We start from the raw sequence: 19290 nt of genomic DNA on the forward strand, positions 1-19290 counted from the left end.
TTCCCGGGATTGGGGGGGGGGGGGGGGCATGGCCTCCCTGGCTACACCACTGAAGACAAATAGTAGTGTAAAGGAAGATAAATTGTTTAACTGCCCCTCAGCACATATTAAAGCAGTGTCATGTCCATCATATGGTCATTTAGATACAGTTGAATCCTCTTGGCTCAAACCCCGTCGGTGCTCGAGAAAGTGGTCGACTCATCGGTTAGTTCCATCCAACCATTCGGTCAGTATGTGTAAGTGTAACTCGGGACTTCATTTTTGGTTTGAGTGTTGTGGTTTATTTGACATTTCAGAGTCCGACGCAATGAGATTCTACTATACTTGATCAACATCACAATGGCAAAATGACAGGGGTTTATTAAGCAGGGGATATAGACCCCCTTCTGCCCGGTCTCCCTCGCTGAGGCTAAAACAATTGGATTGTAATATTAGGCTAGTAATACAGATGTCCAGGAAAAATTCAGACAAAAGGATCTGCTGAGTTCATGCTTGAACAGCCCACACAGGTCCAGACCAGGATACTCCACTGAAAGATATAGTGCTAATCATTATAGAGTTGACCAAATTTAACACCCACACATGTTAATCCTATTAGTGTTGATAAGCTATGTTAATTGTCACCCTGCGTTCAAATTACCCATTTATGATGAATAAATTCAATCATATTCATTTTACACATCAGTATATTAATTATATCCATTATGGCATTGGCAGAGAATAAACATGCATAGTAACCCATCTACTTTTGTCTGATCAGTTGCAGAAAACTGAAACTGAAGTTCATTAATATTATAAAAGATTGTGGCTTCCTCTACTTGAAAGGAATCATGTAATGATTCTTGATTCATTAAATTACACATCAGATGCATTGCCAATCATTACAAAGTTGACGAGTTTTAGTGCAAAATGATTACTGGTTATCAAGGTGTGGGTGGGTAATTTTTGGCATGCTTCCATCAGAGAACTGTCATGGGCACAACCTGTGACTTCGCCAGAGTTCCATCCATGACAGGGGTTACAAAGGAAGATAATCTTACAAAAAATAAAAAAGGCATAAGTGTAATTTCAGCCTGAGAAAAAATGCACTACATCTTGAAGTCTTTATCAGTTGATTGTTATAGAATACTGAATGAAATCAGTTTTCAGGTTATTTTAATTTAGTCATTCTTATGAACCTGGAGCCTAATTCACTAAACTCTCGCAACTTTGCGATATCGCAGTGCAATGCTAGAAGACTTGCAAAGAGGATACTTTGTTGTCTAGCAGAGCCTAAGAGACCTTTGTAAATTAGGCCCCTGATTTGTCTGGTGGCAATTTCAGGTTTTGCACCTTATTAATTCTAGTGTCTTTCATAATGTGAGATGCATTTGTGCTCTTTGTTTTTCTCTGCCAGTTTCTTATTAATAACTAATGTTTTAAGCGATTTTTATCTCAGTCTTCATATTTTTTATCAATTTTAGGAAGAATAAGAAGGAATGTTTTATTTAACAATGCACTCAACACATTTTATTTACAGTTATATGGCATCAGACATATGATTACGGACGACACAGATATAGAGAGGAAACACGCTGTCGCCACTTCATGGGCTATTCTTTTCAATTAGCAGCAAGGGATCTTTTATATGCACCATCCCACAGATAGGATAGTACATACCATGGCCTTTGTTACACCAGTTGTGGAGCACTGGCTGGAATGAGAAATAGCCCAATGGGGCCACCGACTATCAATTTTTGGGGTTAGTAACACAATGTGACACACTTTGGGAGAATGACCCATATATGAAAATAACAATAAGATATGAGAACTATGTAGCAGAAGTATACTGAAAAACAAAGGAAACGTGAATATTTCAATATACAGTGAAAACTGTCTAAACCGGACCCTGAACAAAGCAGAATCTTATGAAAACCAGCCAAGTTTTATGGTCTCAAATTTTCTAACTTCTAAAACGCAACCCTATAAACACCTGATGCTGTCAAAATCAGATAAATAATAGATCCTGGTTTGATCTTGTTTAGACATGTTGCACTGTTAATATATAGAGATTTGTTTTCATGATACAATTAATTCGGTAACTAGAATGTCAAAATGGCTTAAAATGTTCCAAAGACACTGATAATCTTAATAGATACAAAAACTAATGGGATACAAATTGAATTATTTTAAATAAAATTAAAGAAAACTAAATTAACATTTGTATTCCTTTTGTTGTTCAGTATATTTTAAAAGACCCATTCAGTTTTAAAATCTTTAAGTAACACTGTCATGAAAATCATGTATTGTCATGGAAATCTGCTCATCTCAATTTCCACACCTGGAAATCCATGAAAGTTTGAAATGGGTCATGGAATTTTTTTTTTAATATACCCTCACCGCAACTCCTTTTTAAAATTACACATGAAGAGCAGAAATTCACATCAAAACATTATAAAATTATGCTGATGGAAGAAAAAACATTGAAAATCCTAAATAAAAAAAATTGAAACGGTCACGAAAAATTCCTTTAAAAAAGGTCATGGAAAGTCATGGAATTTGGTTAATAAAGTGTCATTGATTAGATCAGGGCCCAATTTCACAAAACATCATTAGCCTAGTTTTGTACATAAACGTAAATCTACAATTAAACGACAATTCTTATTACTATTATAGTACAACAAATATAGTTAAAAGTACACATATTTGAGTTTCTTTTGTCCTTAAAATGCTCCATCTTCTGTAATGATGTAATTTTCAATGTGAAATAAGATGCCAAACACGTGTAAATGTACGGCCGGTATAACTGCTGGTCACAGACGTAGATGTACAATGTTTTGTGAAATAGGCCCCAAGTATAATATAGATAAAATTCTGACTCATGTTGAAACTAAAAGGTGGTACTAGTAAATGCTGCATGTATATGAAAAGAAGATCAATCCTTTTTTTTTTTTTTTAAATTTATTATCCAGTACATAATAGATCATGGTATGTATGGTTCTCTTTAAAGGAAAGTGTATATAAACAATCCCTTACTTCTTTTCAGTATGGGTAGCCTATGTGGTGACAGCCAGTTTCCCTAATCTGTCCATCTGTCTGTTTTCCCCCTCTCCCCTCTCTGTCTCTCTGTCTCTCTCATAAGTTGTAAAACTAACCATATGCTACACACCAAATAGTCAGTTTAAAACGTGTGGAGACGTCATTAAACAAATATTCCTTTCAGAACCAGCTTCGTTGGTGTAGTGGTTATGCCTTTGGACTGAGGTTGGTAGGTACTGGGTTCATATCCCACCTGAGGCAATGCGGAATTTGCTAGTACCGGCTCCAACCCAGAGTGAGTGAACTGCTAGGCTAAATGGGTAGGTGAAGGCCACATGCATCAAGTTAAACCCACTTGACGGATACTATTATGGGTGTGTCTCCTGAGTGTATGACCCCATATGGGGATGAAAAGTAAAGTTTGTTTGATTTAACGACGCCACTAGAGCACATTGATTTTGTATCTTATCATCGGCTATTGGACGTCAAACATATGGTAATTTTGACACTGTTTTGAAGAGGAACCCCGCTGTCGCCACATAGGCTATTCTTTTTTTTGACAGGCAGCAAGGGATCTTTTATTTGCGCTTCCCACAGACAGGATAGCACAAACCATGGCCTTTGTTGAACCAGTTATGGATCACTGGTCGGTGCAAGTGGTTTACACCTACCCATTAAGCCTTGCGGAGCACTCACTCAGGGTTTGGAGTCGGTATCTGGATTAAAAATCCCATGCCTCGACTGGGATCCGAACCCAGTACCTACCAGCCTGTAGTCCGATGGCTTAACCAATGCGCCACCGAGGCCGGTCCATATGGGGATGACTACCTGGCATAAAACTACAGGTTCATTGTACCCTGGGCTCGGGTGATACTGAGATAGCTCAACTGACAGCAAGCCTGGAGCACGGACCTGCCAAGTAGTCCCATACCAAAATGGAAATACTGCTGCTGCTTCACCATCATCAATGTTTGTAATGTCCCCCAAAAACAATGTCTTTGCCTCTGTGTTAAATGTCTGTGGCATTTTTAGAAGAAGAAAAAAACCCACAAGAAAAAACCCAATTCCCTTCAGTTATTCCCAATTTTGGATTTCATAAATTTTGTAAAGACACACTCTTCAATTCCGTAATACTCTAAGAGAGGATGAGAGTGGGTTGTTAAATGTACTTGCATTCAACTCACATTCAACTGGCTGTCCTGAGTTTGCTGCCATTAACATGTTGTCGAAGAAAGAAGGAAATGTTTTATTCAATGACGCACTGAACACATTTTATCTACGGTTATATGGTGTCGGACACATGGTTAAGGACCAGGATCTTTTATATGCACCATCCCACAGACAGAATGGTACATACCATGGCCTTTGTTACACCAGTTGTGGAGCACTGGCTGGAATGAAAAATAGCCCAATGGGCCCACCGACAGGAATCAATCCTAGATCGATCGAGCATCAGGCGAGCGCTTAACATGTTGTCGACTAACAGATACTTATTAATGACTATAATTACATATTAAATATATATTTTCTGCATAATATATCAGTGGCTGTATATTAAATGTGTTTTAATTATCAGGAAGCATATTGTGCACTTTGAGTGACATTTCCTACATAAACCTGCACTGTTTATTTCAAGTCTTTATCATTGCTGTTAAAGAGTACCAGTGAGGTACATGATATGCCCATTAGGAGTTTGATGGAAAACGGCATCTATATTAATAAATATATTACGGATATGATTCAAGTCTAATTATGTGAATGTTTTCTAAATGAGATGGATGAACAGTTTGTTTTGGACCAACCACCATCCCAAGTTGTTCCTACATGTGGTTTGATGTTCCCGTATGCAAGATATGGTCCGGACAAGGATTTACAGTTATGTGCAGTAAATTGTGAAAAGTAGGTCACAGTGACATAATAGTATGCGACACACCACCATTCCAAGTTGTTCCTACATGTGAGGTTTGATGGTCCTGTATGCATCAGTATGCAAGATATGGTCTGGACAAGGATTTACTGTTATGTGCAGTACCCCCGTGAAAAGAAGGTTACAGTGACCTAGTAATAGTACGCGACACACCACCATACCAAGTTGTTCGTACATGTGAGGTTTGATGGTCCTGTATGCATCTACATGCAAGATATGGTCTGAACAAGGATTTACTGTTATGTGCAGTAGACCGTGAAAAGATATGGTCCAAACAAGAAAATGCTAACAGATGGACGGACAACGCCATACCATAATACGACCCTTTATAGATGGGCGTATAAAAAGTGACACTACAAGTCTAATTAGGTGTCTATTTTGAGACTAAATTTCTAAACTGCTGCTCAACTTTCTATCATTTACATCCAGCTTTGAGCTTAAAATTTTAAAAGCAAAGCTTGCTTGCCATTCTACAAAATTAATTTTTAGCCTTTGTATGTTTATTACAAAGCCTAGTGTCATATGAAAACATGGCAAACGAAGCTGATCAAAGTCAAAAGCTGTGTTTACATATTTCATCTAATAAATAAAACATAAACTTTAATTTTTAGTTTTAGTTTTTTTATTTAGCAAGATAAAAAAAAGAAAAAAGAAGAGAAGTTATTGCCATTTGATTCTAACACATTTTGCTACCATGACTAACATATAATTTATAAAACAGCCATCATGTTATAAATGCGATTCTTGTTACAAGGTGAGACTGTTGGACTTTTAACAGAATTATCTTGAATACACCACAAGATAGTACATTGTATTTTTAAAATAATTAAAGTCAACACATGACACGATTGCCTGTAGTACTTGCAACAGAACTAGGGCTCAAATGCCCATTTTGGCAAGAGCGACAATTTTAAACTAGGCTAACTTCATCCAATTGTTAATTTACTCGTCACTAGTTTTTCTCAGAACCTGAAGCAGACCAGTTTTTCTCAGAAGCTGAAGTAGGCCAATTTTGTTCACAACCTGAAGTAGGCCAATTTTTGTCACAAGCTGAAGTAGGCCAATTTTTGCACAAGCTGAAGTAGGCCATTTTTCTCACAAGCTGAAGTAGGCCATTTTTCTCACAAGTTAAAGTAGGCCAGGCCGCACTGGAACCCTGAGAGCACCTTTTACCGAATTACAGGGCCTCCATGTTCTGTGTTCTCTCTGGCAGTTAATACAGGATATTCAACAAGCTTCCACTTCATATAATGTTCATGTTTCAAGTGAAATAATTTTTAATTGTCACAAGCTTTAATAAAAAATATATCTGATACACATCAACATGAACCCATCAGCCAACTTTGTCCAGGTGTTTCCATTGCATAAGTTCAACCACGAATTCAGTTTTTGTTTCAAAAGTATTTCAAATGCACTTGTCTACTACATGTTGAGCTATCAAGTCGGTTCATCTTGATCGAACCTTGGTTTTTTCTGTAGTGTGGTGCTCGACGCCTCTGTGGAGCTCATGACGTCTATACCAGAATCAAATCCTATAGGCCACGAGCTTTCTACTGGGTATTGAGGTTCATCCGCTTCTTCAGCTTCCATGTTGGCTGCCGTCTCTGAAAACAATCACAGTACCATGTTGAATCATTTATTACATACCTATTCAATCTTACTACAGTGATAAAGACATTTTTAAACCGTGTGATAAATTTATCTGGTATCGCAACATATCTGCGATCTGGACTGGAAAATTTAATGGGAAATTCCCTTTTTATCTTTACTGGAATTAGTGCCTTTTTGTTACTGACGTCATATATGATTTACAAATTATGTTGTATTTGAAATATTACACCAGGTTACCGCAGAGTATGATTCTTAACATTACATAAATCCATGAAATGAGTATTAATCATATATTTAAGAAAGTGTTGCCATGACCTTAAATTAAAAGCCCTTTTGTAAAACATAAAAGAAGGTATGTAATAAATACAGAACTTCACATCCTATTTATTGTACTAATTTATTTTTCACAAGAACATACCATTTCACCACTATGCGGTCTTGTGGTATATATTCTTGCGCAAAATAAACTTGTGCAATAAACAGGAAGCGAAAACAATGTCTGTGAAGTTGTGTATATTTATTACACATACATACAGTAGCTGGTTGTGATATTACCATTAGTGATGTCCCAATAATCAATTATCATCGAACTGTTTTTATCACTTCAGCTCTACTGATATGATGATTACTTGTTCACACAGTTTGAATGATACAATCATATAACAATGCTGTGGATTGGGTTTGTTTTCATGTGATCATAAAGAAGACATATACTGAATAGGTATTAAATGTAAAATTTGCGGACTGTGTGTGTGTGTGTGTGCATGCATTTAATCAGACGTTGTCTTTTAAGGTGCGCGAGAGCGATCGCATCATACAGCGCACATAATTTTAATCTGGCGAGTGTGAAAAATAACGCACATTACTCTTAACTAACAGCGCACGTACAATTATTTTGTATATTGATTGACATTATTTACCTTATGTAGCTGATAGAAAGACCCATTTAACAATACCAGATTTTTTTTTTTTTAATGTGACGAGCACGGTAGCGTCTCAATTAGTTCATAACTGTTAGCCTACCAAACTTACACGAGGTCCCCAAAATGGCATGCGTGTAACTTTCAACTGTCTTAAAAAAGAAATGAAATTTAGACAAAGTCAATTCAAAAGTAGACGGAATAACAAAAAGAAGGAAACAAAATGATAATAGGTATGTAGGTATAGGCCTAGGTCTCATTTACGTCTATTATATATGTACAAAATATAGCAACAGTAATCAATTATCATAGCTGACTATTTAATTTTTGTTTGTTTCAATATCTTTGTAAGAAAGTCACAGACCATGTGACTAGAATATTATTTGATGCGCAGTACTCTGTGACATATTGACCAATCAGAGTGATTGGGTTCAGATTATTTTTACTCTTGGAACTCTGGCTGCATGCACACGCTGGTCTACTTGACAACTTCATTTATGATGATGTCTAAAATTATGTTTTTTTAGATTATCTTTATTATGGCAACCCACGTTTGGAATACAATCCTTTGTAATGGCAGATTTTGTCGGAGTTGGGTTTTTTTTTTTATCAAGAACATTGGGACCATTCTAGATCAATAACGTAATGCTGACTTGACATAGATAGATGTCAGAGCCGTTCCTAACTGATAGTGGTAAGTTAAATCACGTATTGCAAAATAGTGAGGAAAGGAAGACTGGTAGGGTAATTGTTGAATTAAAAATGACACGTGAATGTCAATGCCCCAACCAACACTATCAATTGAACTAATTCTACGCCTACATTTAACGAACTGAAAACCAAAGATAATTTTATACGGGATCTAATTCAGTCAGTAGTGCACACCTGAGATGGTTGAGTCGTAGTTCTAATTGAACAACCTCCTCAGAACCAGTGGGTTTTCTCCATCCCAACTATCCTAATGTTCGTTGTACATAATAATGAAATTCGAGACAAGTTGATTCCTACACGTTTAGCTGCACATTCATTAAACCATCTTAACACTGAAAAGGTATCTATAATTGTGTGCATAAAATTATCTGAATAATGCATATTGTAATTAAAAAATCAAATTGTTTGCATCAGTGTACATGTCATAATTACATGTCTATAGCAGTGCACTGCTCCTGAATTTTTTTAATAACTCCATTCCTGAAAGGAAAAAATAAGTCAGACTACACTAATGAACCAAACAACATAAAATTAGAAGAAAACATTATTGGTTTATTGGTTCATTTTGGCAACATATCGAGGGGTTAGTGCCAGAACCATTGATCTCCTTTCCACTTCAATCTGAGAAAACTACACTGAAAACTTTGGAATGCACTTAAAAATCGGAAACTTAACTTTTGCTAAATATTTTGTTTTTAGCTGCTAGCAATTATTTGTTTTAGTATAAAACTTAAAAGTTTTGTCTGCTAATAATAATAGATCATGATGTAATTAGATGAAGAAATATTTAATTTATTCTGGTTCCTGGAACTTGAACACAAACAGCTCCAACCAGCATGCCAGAGCAAGCTATTTTATAAACAGTTTTTCTTACAGCCCAGCATGTGACAAATTGTGTGAAATCTCAAGTCAAGAATAATGTTATCTTGCAGTGAGTCCATGTGGCCAACAGTAAACTTTCAATATGGCAGCAGCTCTAAAACACCTAATTGGGTCTGTGTTGTTAATACTTTGAAAATGGACTGGAGGCAGGAAGTAATTGTAAACAATAACAAATTATCTCTGGATGGCAGGCACTAGCAAGGGTCATGGGTGTTTCCAGCTGTGTGCACAGTAACCTTATCCTATACTGAGCTAGTGAATCAGGCTTCCTGGTATTGTAGCAGGTTGCTAGAAGCACTTCACAACTTTAGAAAAACAATTTGTGAAACAAAGCAAATCCAATTATAACATATATTGTTACATTAATTGTTACATGAAATGTAAGCTATCATACCAGTTATAACAGATATATTTATTACACTAATTAAACACAAAATGTAAGCTATCAGAGTAAACCAGGGGCGTCAGAAGCAAATTAATATTGGGGAGGTGGATGTCCACCGAGCGAAACGAGGGAGTGCTAGGGGGGTCCGGGGGCATGTTCCCCCCCCCAAAAAAATTTGAATTCTAGATGCCATTTCCTGCATTTAAGATACAACTTTAGTAAGTATCTCATACATATTTTTGTAGCAAAAGTACTGGTAAAAAAGCGTATTTCACTGATAATTTTATGACAATGAAAAGGTTTGTATGATTTGTATGAGGTCTCACCATCTGTACCCTTTTCTTTGACATATTTGGAAGTGTGCAAAATGCAAATACCATTTTACATGTGTGTAAACTGTTTTAGAATGTATTACAAAATAATAAACAAACAATGTCGCACCAGGAATGGCACTGTTCCCATGCCGGGTAAAGTCAATAGGCTATTTGATATCTGAAATTACATCATCTAATTAACAAGATAATCACTACATTGCAAATCATGTTCCGATCCCGACCTCACACCAAAAAATTAAAGGTGTGGGGTTTTTTTTGGGGGGGGGGGGGGGGGGGGGGGGTGGTCCAAATATTGGGGCGGCGGCTGCTGCCTCTGCCGCCCCAGTTCCGACGCCACTGTAAACTGCACCATATATGTAGTGTTGAGATACTAACTGAATTAATAATGCTAATTCAACAGTTAACAGATAAGTTAATATGTTTAATGATTTTTAATACACAGTAATTTAACGAAACAAAATGAATACAGGGCCAGTAACTACTAGTATATTCGGCATTTTTCCTTAAACATTTTCATTCGTTATAAAGTGTCTACATTTTGACATGTTCTAAAACAAATGTTCTTCAACTTATTGATTTAAACAGCAATTTAGAGAGAATAAAATGACAAATATATTTACATTCAACATGTAATGATTCCTAGCAGAATGCGCATTTTCGTAGGTTTTACAAAAATGCACCAAAAAACTGTTGCATGTATCTGTGATTAAACTTACTAAAATAATATGACATTAACAAATAATTACCACACTTCTACTGGCCCTTAATTTATTTTGTTGAGTACATTTTAAATATGCAAGTAATATTACTTAAGGTAACTGTGTTGAAACCAAAATCTATTGATTGATATACTTTAAATTGCACAGATATGCACTAGCGTATCTGGGTAGCCAGGGATTGGGCACAAGAAGACCTTGCCTTCTCAAATATACCTCTTTTTTTCACAATATCTACTTTTATAATGCATGTCGCCCCATAGCATGTGCAAAAGCAGTGCCCTCTATCCCCACTCCACCCCCAATATAAAATCCTGGCTATCCTAATATATATATATGCGCCGTTAACGTTTGTTGACTAGTTGGATATTGGCATGGATGGGAAAGAAATATTTAATGGCACGCCAGCACATGATATTTTTAAACCATGGTTATCATATGTCCTCTCTCTGAGGTATTTCGACACTTGGTAGACCCGTAAAATGCAAAAGGAAAATTGTTACTAGCACAGTGGCTGCTCCAACAAGACAGCGACAAGGTATCATTTATATGCACTTCCCCATTGACAGGGAAGTACTACATACCACAATCTTTAATGTACCAGTCCTAGGCACTGGTTGAAGTAAGATAAAAGCCGATGGGTCCACTAAGGGCAATTAATCATATATCCCATCGCATTTACCTGTACCACTGACCTATGCTGACATGGGTGATATACTGTATATGTGTACAGGAATGAACTACTCTCCTAGTCTTATCATATATAAATTGCAAATACATTGCGGTAACTGTAGATTAAAAATAAGACACATTTTCAGGTAGTTTCATGTTTTGATTGTTAACAGACCTGTCAACCCTCCTGGATTCGGCAGGAGTCTCCTGGTATTTGATCAAATCTCCTTACACCCTGTGCAGGAGACAATTTCTCCTGTTAAATGACATTTTTGTAAGCATATGACGGACCTGAAGTGCCAGACTCTGGCCCAGGGTTGACAGCAATACACACGATGCATGTTAAAATCACATGTCACAGCAAGACAAAGAAAAGACCAATTAGCTATATAAACATACTTGTGTCAGTTAATTTTGTATGTTTGTGCAGTAAAATGTTGGTAACAAGGGTACACTTCAATAGATTTTTTTTTGTACAATTAATAAATGTTGTGTTTGATATAAAGTTATCCACGTAAATGGGTATAATTCCGGTATATTTCACACAATGTCCGTAATGAGGTTTTACTTATGATTAATGGAAATACAATGTTTATTGCATCATTATAATGATTTTAAATAAGTACCACACCACTGTTCCTTATTATAGTAAAAACTGAATATTAATTTATAAGATTTATATAACTTTATCTTGGGTACTTCAATTTGGGTATACTAGCCACAAATGATGACGTAACATAACCTGTAAGTGTAATGCCGTAAATGTACTAATTAAATTTTTTAATTTCTTGTTAATTTTTGGATAAAAGAGATTTTAAAAATATATATTTATTAAATCATAATGATATTTAAACTTTGAAAAGAAATATATACACACATTTAAAAAAAATTTTTTAATTAATTAATTAAAAAAAAATTAAAGCCAAGATCTAAGGTTAACAAGTATATATGGCATTATGTAGTGTTCATATAACTTATTGTAATAATGTTTACAACAACCTTGTGATTTTGGGTTAAATTGTGTGAAGTTAAAAAATCTCCTGTTTTTTGACAAAATCTCCTGCTTTTCAACACACACCTCCTGCTTTCTCTTGACTAAAGGTTGACAGGTCTGTGTTAATGTTTTGAAAACATTTTAATTTGTTCATTGAATAAAGACTGTTGATTAAACTATTTAATAAATTGATGTTATAATAATGATAACAGTGAATGCTATTAAGTACAATGAGACCAGGTGTAAAAAATGTCTAAATACAATTTAATGCATTCGTCATCAGTATTGATCTGGTGTGTGATTAAGTATAATGTTTGTTTGATGCACTCGTAGGATGATATACATGTACACACATATTTCATTTAAATACACTATAGCAGTAACCACTTTGTTATAATGACCAGAGATCCCTCATCATTGGAACATCTGAAATGTTATAATTATTCAATTTAATGTAGTAATATCTAGATATTTTAGCCCAGAAAATATGAATGTGCATACATTTCATCTACTACATTGAACAATATTTATTATTAGTATGCATATTTATTTTATGTTATTTACATAAAGGGGTCACTTCTTCTAACCAATTAGTTATAATATGAACTACCATGAATGGACTCTGATTTAAAGAAATATGCTCGACCTTTTTCTACTAATTCATTTTCAACTATATGTCAAATATTATATAATGTCTATAAAATATACAATGACTAGAAAAGTTACAATCCTGTGATGATGCCTTCAAAATAATATAAACTAATTTCCTTCTATTTTATTGTGTATGGTCATAAAACATTTATCATCTTTGGGCCGGCATCCTTATTACAATAAACAATTCCCAGGCATTTTCATTTTAAATTGCAACTTAATTTTTTTTTTATATATACATGTATATATATATAATATTCAAATTGTCTACACAATACAGACATAGCTAGTTCATAATTTTAACTAAGATTGTTGCATATGGGAGCCATGTTTAAAAAAAACCATAAAGAAAGGAATTTTATATTTAATGACACACTCAACACAACTACAGATGACTGGTGTCAGACGTGGTTAATGACCACAAATATATTTTAAGAGAGGAAGCTATGGGCAACTATTTTTTTTTTATTAGCACCATGGGATCTTTAATATATGCATCATCTCACAGACAGGATAGTACATATCATAGTCTGTAACACCAGTTGTCAAGCACTGGCTGGAACGAGAAATAGTCCAATGATTCCACTAACAGGGATCGATTCTAGACTGACCGTACACCAGGCCAGCACTTTACTACTGGGCTACGTCCTTCCCCCAGCAAATTAATTTAGTTATATTATTTTTCCTCTAATACACATAGTAACTATTCAAACGAAAATAGGGGACAATAACTTTCCTTTCTAACTAGTTTCTCTATGTCTCTGTTCAGATAATATTTTCTCAACTGCGTGTTTCTTCTGTAGAAATAAATGAACTCTGCAATCACTTCTGATTAAAATATTAACATAACCGGCATTTAATCAGCAACTAGTTAACAACACACACATTTTACCACATTCCAGATGTCTAAGCACCCCCATTGTCAGCAGTCCATCTCAGATTACCACCAACGGACATTGTGATGCGTAAACAATTAAATTCTAGATACCTCTGCCAGCATTGTTATTTCTTTGTAAGCCAAAACACCCAGCCAAAGATAGTTTACATATAAAACACCATTGCTGGATGTAAACACTTAGAGCTAGCATGTGTCATTAGCGTGTCATGCGGTATGGCACCTAGGATTCAGTCTTCTCAGACAGTTTACAGCCCACCACAATCCAGTGTTGTGAGCTAACGTGTTATGTCTGTCAGCTATGGGTGATACTACAAAATTCTAGAGAGACAGAATAAGGTAGTGCTGAAAACATGGTTTTGGCCTTTTGTGGAAATGGACATAAAAGATAATTGGTTTGGGTTTTGATGTATAAAGCATAAATAAAGGATTGATTTGAATGAGACATTGTGAAATGATAGTACATATTCCCATGATGCTGACAAGTGATTAACTCATTTTTGTATAATTCACCATACGAAGGGTAAAATTATAAACTCTAAAATCTTGAAAATTAATGGATATATTTTTATGATTTTTACAAAATTATAGTAAGAGAACTGCTGTTTAAAATTAGCCGAAGTACATCAGTATCTGTCCCTGCATACATACCACCATTACTGACGAGCTCTTCAGATTCCTCGCTCTTTTTCTCGTTCAAAAAGGCTCTCTGCATGATTAATTTCTTTCTCGTATGACAAAGATAGTTGAGCTTCGCGGGCCCTGAAGCTGCAGATAGCAAGCTTTTCTTCTTAGATGCAGAATCTGTGCAAACATAAACAGAGAGGATATTTCAAGCTTTTGGGGTCAATTTATCTCAAACATAAGCATACAAGATGGGGTGGGAGTCAACTGCCCTTCCCCAGTGCTGGAGCAAATATTCAAATTTGGGCAAATATTGATGGAGAAATTCAGAGACATTCAAAATGAATTAGCCTGAAATGTTTTCACCATGTATTTCCATCATTCTGACCACAGTGTTAGTTGTAATCCATATTACAGTGTAGTGATTCGTTTGCAACTCTTATAAACCTGTTCGATAGTAATACTATCACTGTTATCACTCTTATCTAGATTCAGGCTTTTTTTTTTTAAATCAGGCAGAATACAGCCCCCCCCCACCCCCCAATGGAAGCATGTACACCTATGATCTCAATAAGTGAAGTATGCAAGTTTATTAAATATGGCGATTTTAATTGTGTTAGAGGGCCGTGTGCAGTTTAATTGCACGTAGCCCAGGTGGGCAACTTGTTACGTAATACTTCTGCGCGACAGTCCTCGATCGGTACGCCTAATACACACCCAGCCAGGTGCGGAGGCCATGTGGCTAGTAGTTACGTAATATCTCCGGTAGTGCTGTTTATGGCCAGGAGATTGCTCGCGGTTGGCGACAGCCAGACTGACGATCAGAGAGAAATATACCGACTCTAGTAGACGTGAAATATCAGATGATAGGGGGAGGTACCGCCTTGTACCCCCAGGCGAATTCTGATTTTATAATAAATAGCTAGTTTTTAGAGATATCGAGGAGAACCAGAATAGGAAGGCTCCTAGGGAACGTAGTCCGTTGGACTTTGGTAAATATTTTTATTTCTGCTCTGTGTATAACCTTGATGTGATTGATGTGACTTTAAAAATTTTAATACTGTATTATACCAATATTCTTTAGACAGTGTCTTCGGTCATCTGACGAAGTAAATCGTAGACTTTTTGTTCTAACATTATATGAGTATTTGGTAATATAAAGCTTAGCCAGTCATCCTAGAGGACCTAGATAAACTGTAGGTTATTGTCTTTATTGTGATAGGTACCAGTATTAATTCTGTGTTACAAGATTACTGAAAGAGTAGTTAAGGGTTAATTAAAAATTAACCCGTTAGGAATAGAGCTGTAATTCCTTTATTAATTAAGTTCCCCAAGAAGCGTTTCTCAATTATCACACGTTACTGAACGAGTAGTAAGGGTTAATTAAAAATTAACCAGTTAGGAATGGTGTTGTAATTCCTTTATTAATTAACTTCTCCTGGAAGCGTTTCTCAATTATCACACGTGTGGGTGTGGTGTAACGGTGAAGTGATTCGCATATTGTGTAACTAGACACCTAGAGATTAACTAATTAAGTGATCAGTTCTGGGTTGTTATTATTGCTGTTATTAATTAACTACTACGGCTGTACATTTGTCAGCGTAGATTAATACAGATTCCAAAGTGTATTGTGTTTTTGTTGTGTTTCTAGAGAACTAACGTGCTATAATAATATATACTTTATATAAGATCGTATCTCTGATCATACCTAGAGACGAGCCATACTAAGGTTAACCGCCTGTTACAGAGAGATCTAATAGATATACAGTTAGGAGAGATATTTTGATAATCGTGTTCTATTCAGTTACGGGAATTATAGAATCCCCGTGACAGGAGTAGAAAATTGGGGCGCTCGTCCCGGATCTGAAACGGGACATGCATATTTAAAAAAGTATTGTTTGTAAATGGGGGCTTTATAAATTATTTTTACAAATAACCAGAAGTAGCACGTTGTTCACTAGAAAATTAATTAATATTAAGTGTGTCATATCTAAACATGGATAAGAATTTGCTGGATAGGCCTACGCTCAGTGTAGTGGAGATTAAGCGAGCACGTAAGGCCGAGTTAGTTGAAATCGCGGGTGAGCGAGAAATTGATTTAACATCAGCTAAAACCTTAGGAGATATAAGGACAATTATTATCCAGGAAGTTTTTGGTGATAGTCCTGTTATGGAAGACAGTGAGATTGTTCCAGAGATAGAGATAAATGAGTTAAGTGTGGAACAACAATTAGCTTTTAAAAAACTTGAGTACGAAAGAGAAGAACGTGCATTAGATAGAGAGAGAGATAGAGAAGATAGAGAGAGAGATAGAGAAAGAGAAGAGAGGGAGAGAGAGAGAGAGAAAGAGAAGAGAGGAATAGAGAAAAAGAAAATAGAGATAGAGATAGGGAAGATAGAGATAGGGAAGATAGAGAGAAGGATAGAGAAGAGAGAGAGAGAGATAGAGAGAGAGAGAGAGAGAAGAGAGAGATAGGGATAGAGAATTCCAGTTAGCAAAATTAAAAGTGGAACATGAGTTAAAGTTGAATACTGAAGAAGTTAGACGTGAGGCAGGAAATGGTTTTAACATGTCGGAGGCTTATAGATCAGTGCCTGTATTTGATGACCAGGAGGTAGATATGTTTTTCGAACTTTTTGAACGGGCCGCTAAGCAGCTAAATTGGCCGCAGTCTAAGTGGACATTGTTAGCCGTGTCTAAGTTTAAGGGGAAGGCTAGTGTAGCTTATAATTCAATGAGTGATGAGCGAGCAAGTCAGGACGACCTAGTTAAGGCGGCAGTGTTAAGGGCGTATGAATTACGACCTGAGGATTATCGTTTACGGTACAGCGAGTTGAGAAAAACGCAGGGTCAGTCTTATAGTGAGTTTGTGGCTAAGAAGGCAGGGATGTTTGATAAATGGGTGGTGTCTCATCAGGTAGAGTCATATACTGAGTTACGGGAGTTGTTGATCTTACAGGACATTAAAAATGGATTACCAGTTAGCTTACGTATTCATTTAGAGGATCGTAATGTCAAAAAGATAGAGGAGGCAGGCATAGTGGCAGATGATTACGTGTTAATACACAAAGCTCAGGCAGTACAGGGTAGCTCTTTACAACAGGGTGATAAGAAGAAATTTCAGCCAGGTTTTTCCCGGGAAAGTAACTATCGGGGAGAGTCATCTAGTTGGTCAGCTAGTCAGGCAAGGAATGCACCTGGTGGGCAAAGTAAGGATAAACCTGCATTATCAGCCAATGCACGAACTTTTCGTCCACATTGCAGTTACTGTAAAAAGGATAACCATCTTATCGGGGACTGTTTTAAAAGGAAACGCGATAATGCGCAAGTGGTCGGTTTAGTGAGGTCAGCTCCGTTAGCGAGAGAGTTAATGGTTAGTCCCATGGCAGAGAAAGTAAACCCGTATGTGTCCACTGGTATGGTTTGTGATGTGAAACAAGAGTTGTGTCCTAAGGCAATATCAATCTATAGAGATACCGGGTGTAGTCAGAGTCTGATAACGCAAAAGTGTTTAGCTGGTATTGAAAATTCCGATACAGGACGAAGTTTGGCTTTAAGCTCAGTTACTGGAGAAAAAATGGTTGTCCGGTTACATAAGGTTTTCTTGTGTTCGAAGTTTGTGACGGGACCAGTCGTTATGGGTGTTGTGAAGGACTTGCCTGTTGAAAACATAGGAGTTTTGTTGGGTAATGATTTGACTAGTCAGTGTTGTCAGCCGAAACGTGACCAATTGTTAATGAAAGACAGCCCTTTACCCATAAAAGAGTGTGAGGTTGATGAGATTAGTTATCCTGCGTGTGTAAAGACTAGGGCTATGGCCAGTAGGTTAGCACGGGACCTAGAGGATATTTGTGATTTGTCTGATACGTGTGTGAGCCATGAAATTGGAGTGGATGAGGTTATCAGTAAAATGGTAGATAAGTCAACTGAGGAATTAAATGTGGTGGAACCTGTTGATCTCCCGCAGAGGGGAATTGAACCAGTTGTCTTTGATAGAGGGGATTTACCTTGTAATAGACAAGAGTTAATTCTAGAGCAGGGGGCTGATCCAAATTTGTTGGCAGCTCGCACTACCTTGTTAACTGTGGACAAGGGAGTATTAATAAATAAGAGAGTTAGAGATGGGAGGTTGCCGGCGACCGAACTAGCTAGGAAGCAACTGAGCCATGCTCAGAGCAAGATAAAATCAGTGTTTGATAGGAAGGCTAAGAGTCGGGAATTTAAACCAGGGGATAAGGTGCTGCTGTACCTTCCCATTAAACGGGGTTCATTACAGAACAGGTATTTCGGGCCCTATGTTGTGCACAAACGGGTTAATGAGACAGGGTATATGATAAACACTCCTGATAGGGTTAGGAAAAGTAGGTATTGTCACATCAATTTGCTAAAAGGTTATTTTGACAGACTGCCGATAGTTCCAGTCCAAATTGAGAGACACTCAATTTCCTGTGATGACGTCAAGACTGCAGAGGTCAAGTTGGCCAACGGCCAGATTCTAGCAGACTTGAACCCCCAGCGAGCAAAGTTGACTACGTCGAAACAAGACAATGTTTCCATTTGTCAGAACCTTCCAACGGTTACCAACACCTTAAGCCAAGATGTGCGCTTGGAACCCAACGCTACACAGATTCGACAGCATGCCTATCGGAGAAAACCTGGAAAACGTGCGACACTGAAAAAGAAAGAAACGACGTTCCAATGGTCAGGTGAATGCGAGAAGTCATTCAACCGTCTCAAGCAGAGGCGCTACTCGTCTCCCATGATGGCAGCACCAGACTACCGAATGCCGTTCAAGCTAGCTGTGGGTACCAGTGACGTGGGTGCTGGAGCTGTGCTGTTCCCAGAAGACGAAGACGGACTGGACCATCCTAATGGAAGCCTCCAACCAGAGAGTTTTGAGATGGAGTCTTCTTCTGCAAGAATACCCAATTACCATTGAACATATCAA

The 19290-nt window shown here is 36.8% G+C and overlaps 1 protein-coding gene across 1 annotated transcript in view; it reads right to left on the reverse strand.

The window, feature by feature from the left end:
* Positions 1–5549: 5549 nt before the first annotated feature.
* Positions 5550–19290, reverse strand: part of LOC121388589 (general transcription factor 3C polypeptide 6-like) — a 30170-nt gene continuing 16429 nt past the window's right edge. Inside the window, exons 4-5 of the mRNA XM_041519989.1 lie at positions 14369–14521; positions 5550–6549 (exon numbers count right to left, since the gene is read on the reverse strand). Coding sequence (XP_041375923.1) covers positions 6383–6549; positions 14369–14521 — 320 coding nt within the window. The 3' untranslated portion in view covers positions 5550–6382. The remainder of the gene's footprint in view (positions 6550–14368; positions 14522–19290) is intronic.

Source organism: Gigantopelta aegis, chromosome 14, assembly GCF_016097555.1.
Source record: "Gigantopelta aegis isolate Gae_Host chromosome 14, Gae_host_genome, whole genome shotgun sequence".
Classification (NCBI taxonomy): Eukaryota; Metazoa; Mollusca; class Gastropoda; order Neomphalida; family Peltospiridae; genus Gigantopelta; species Gigantopelta aegis.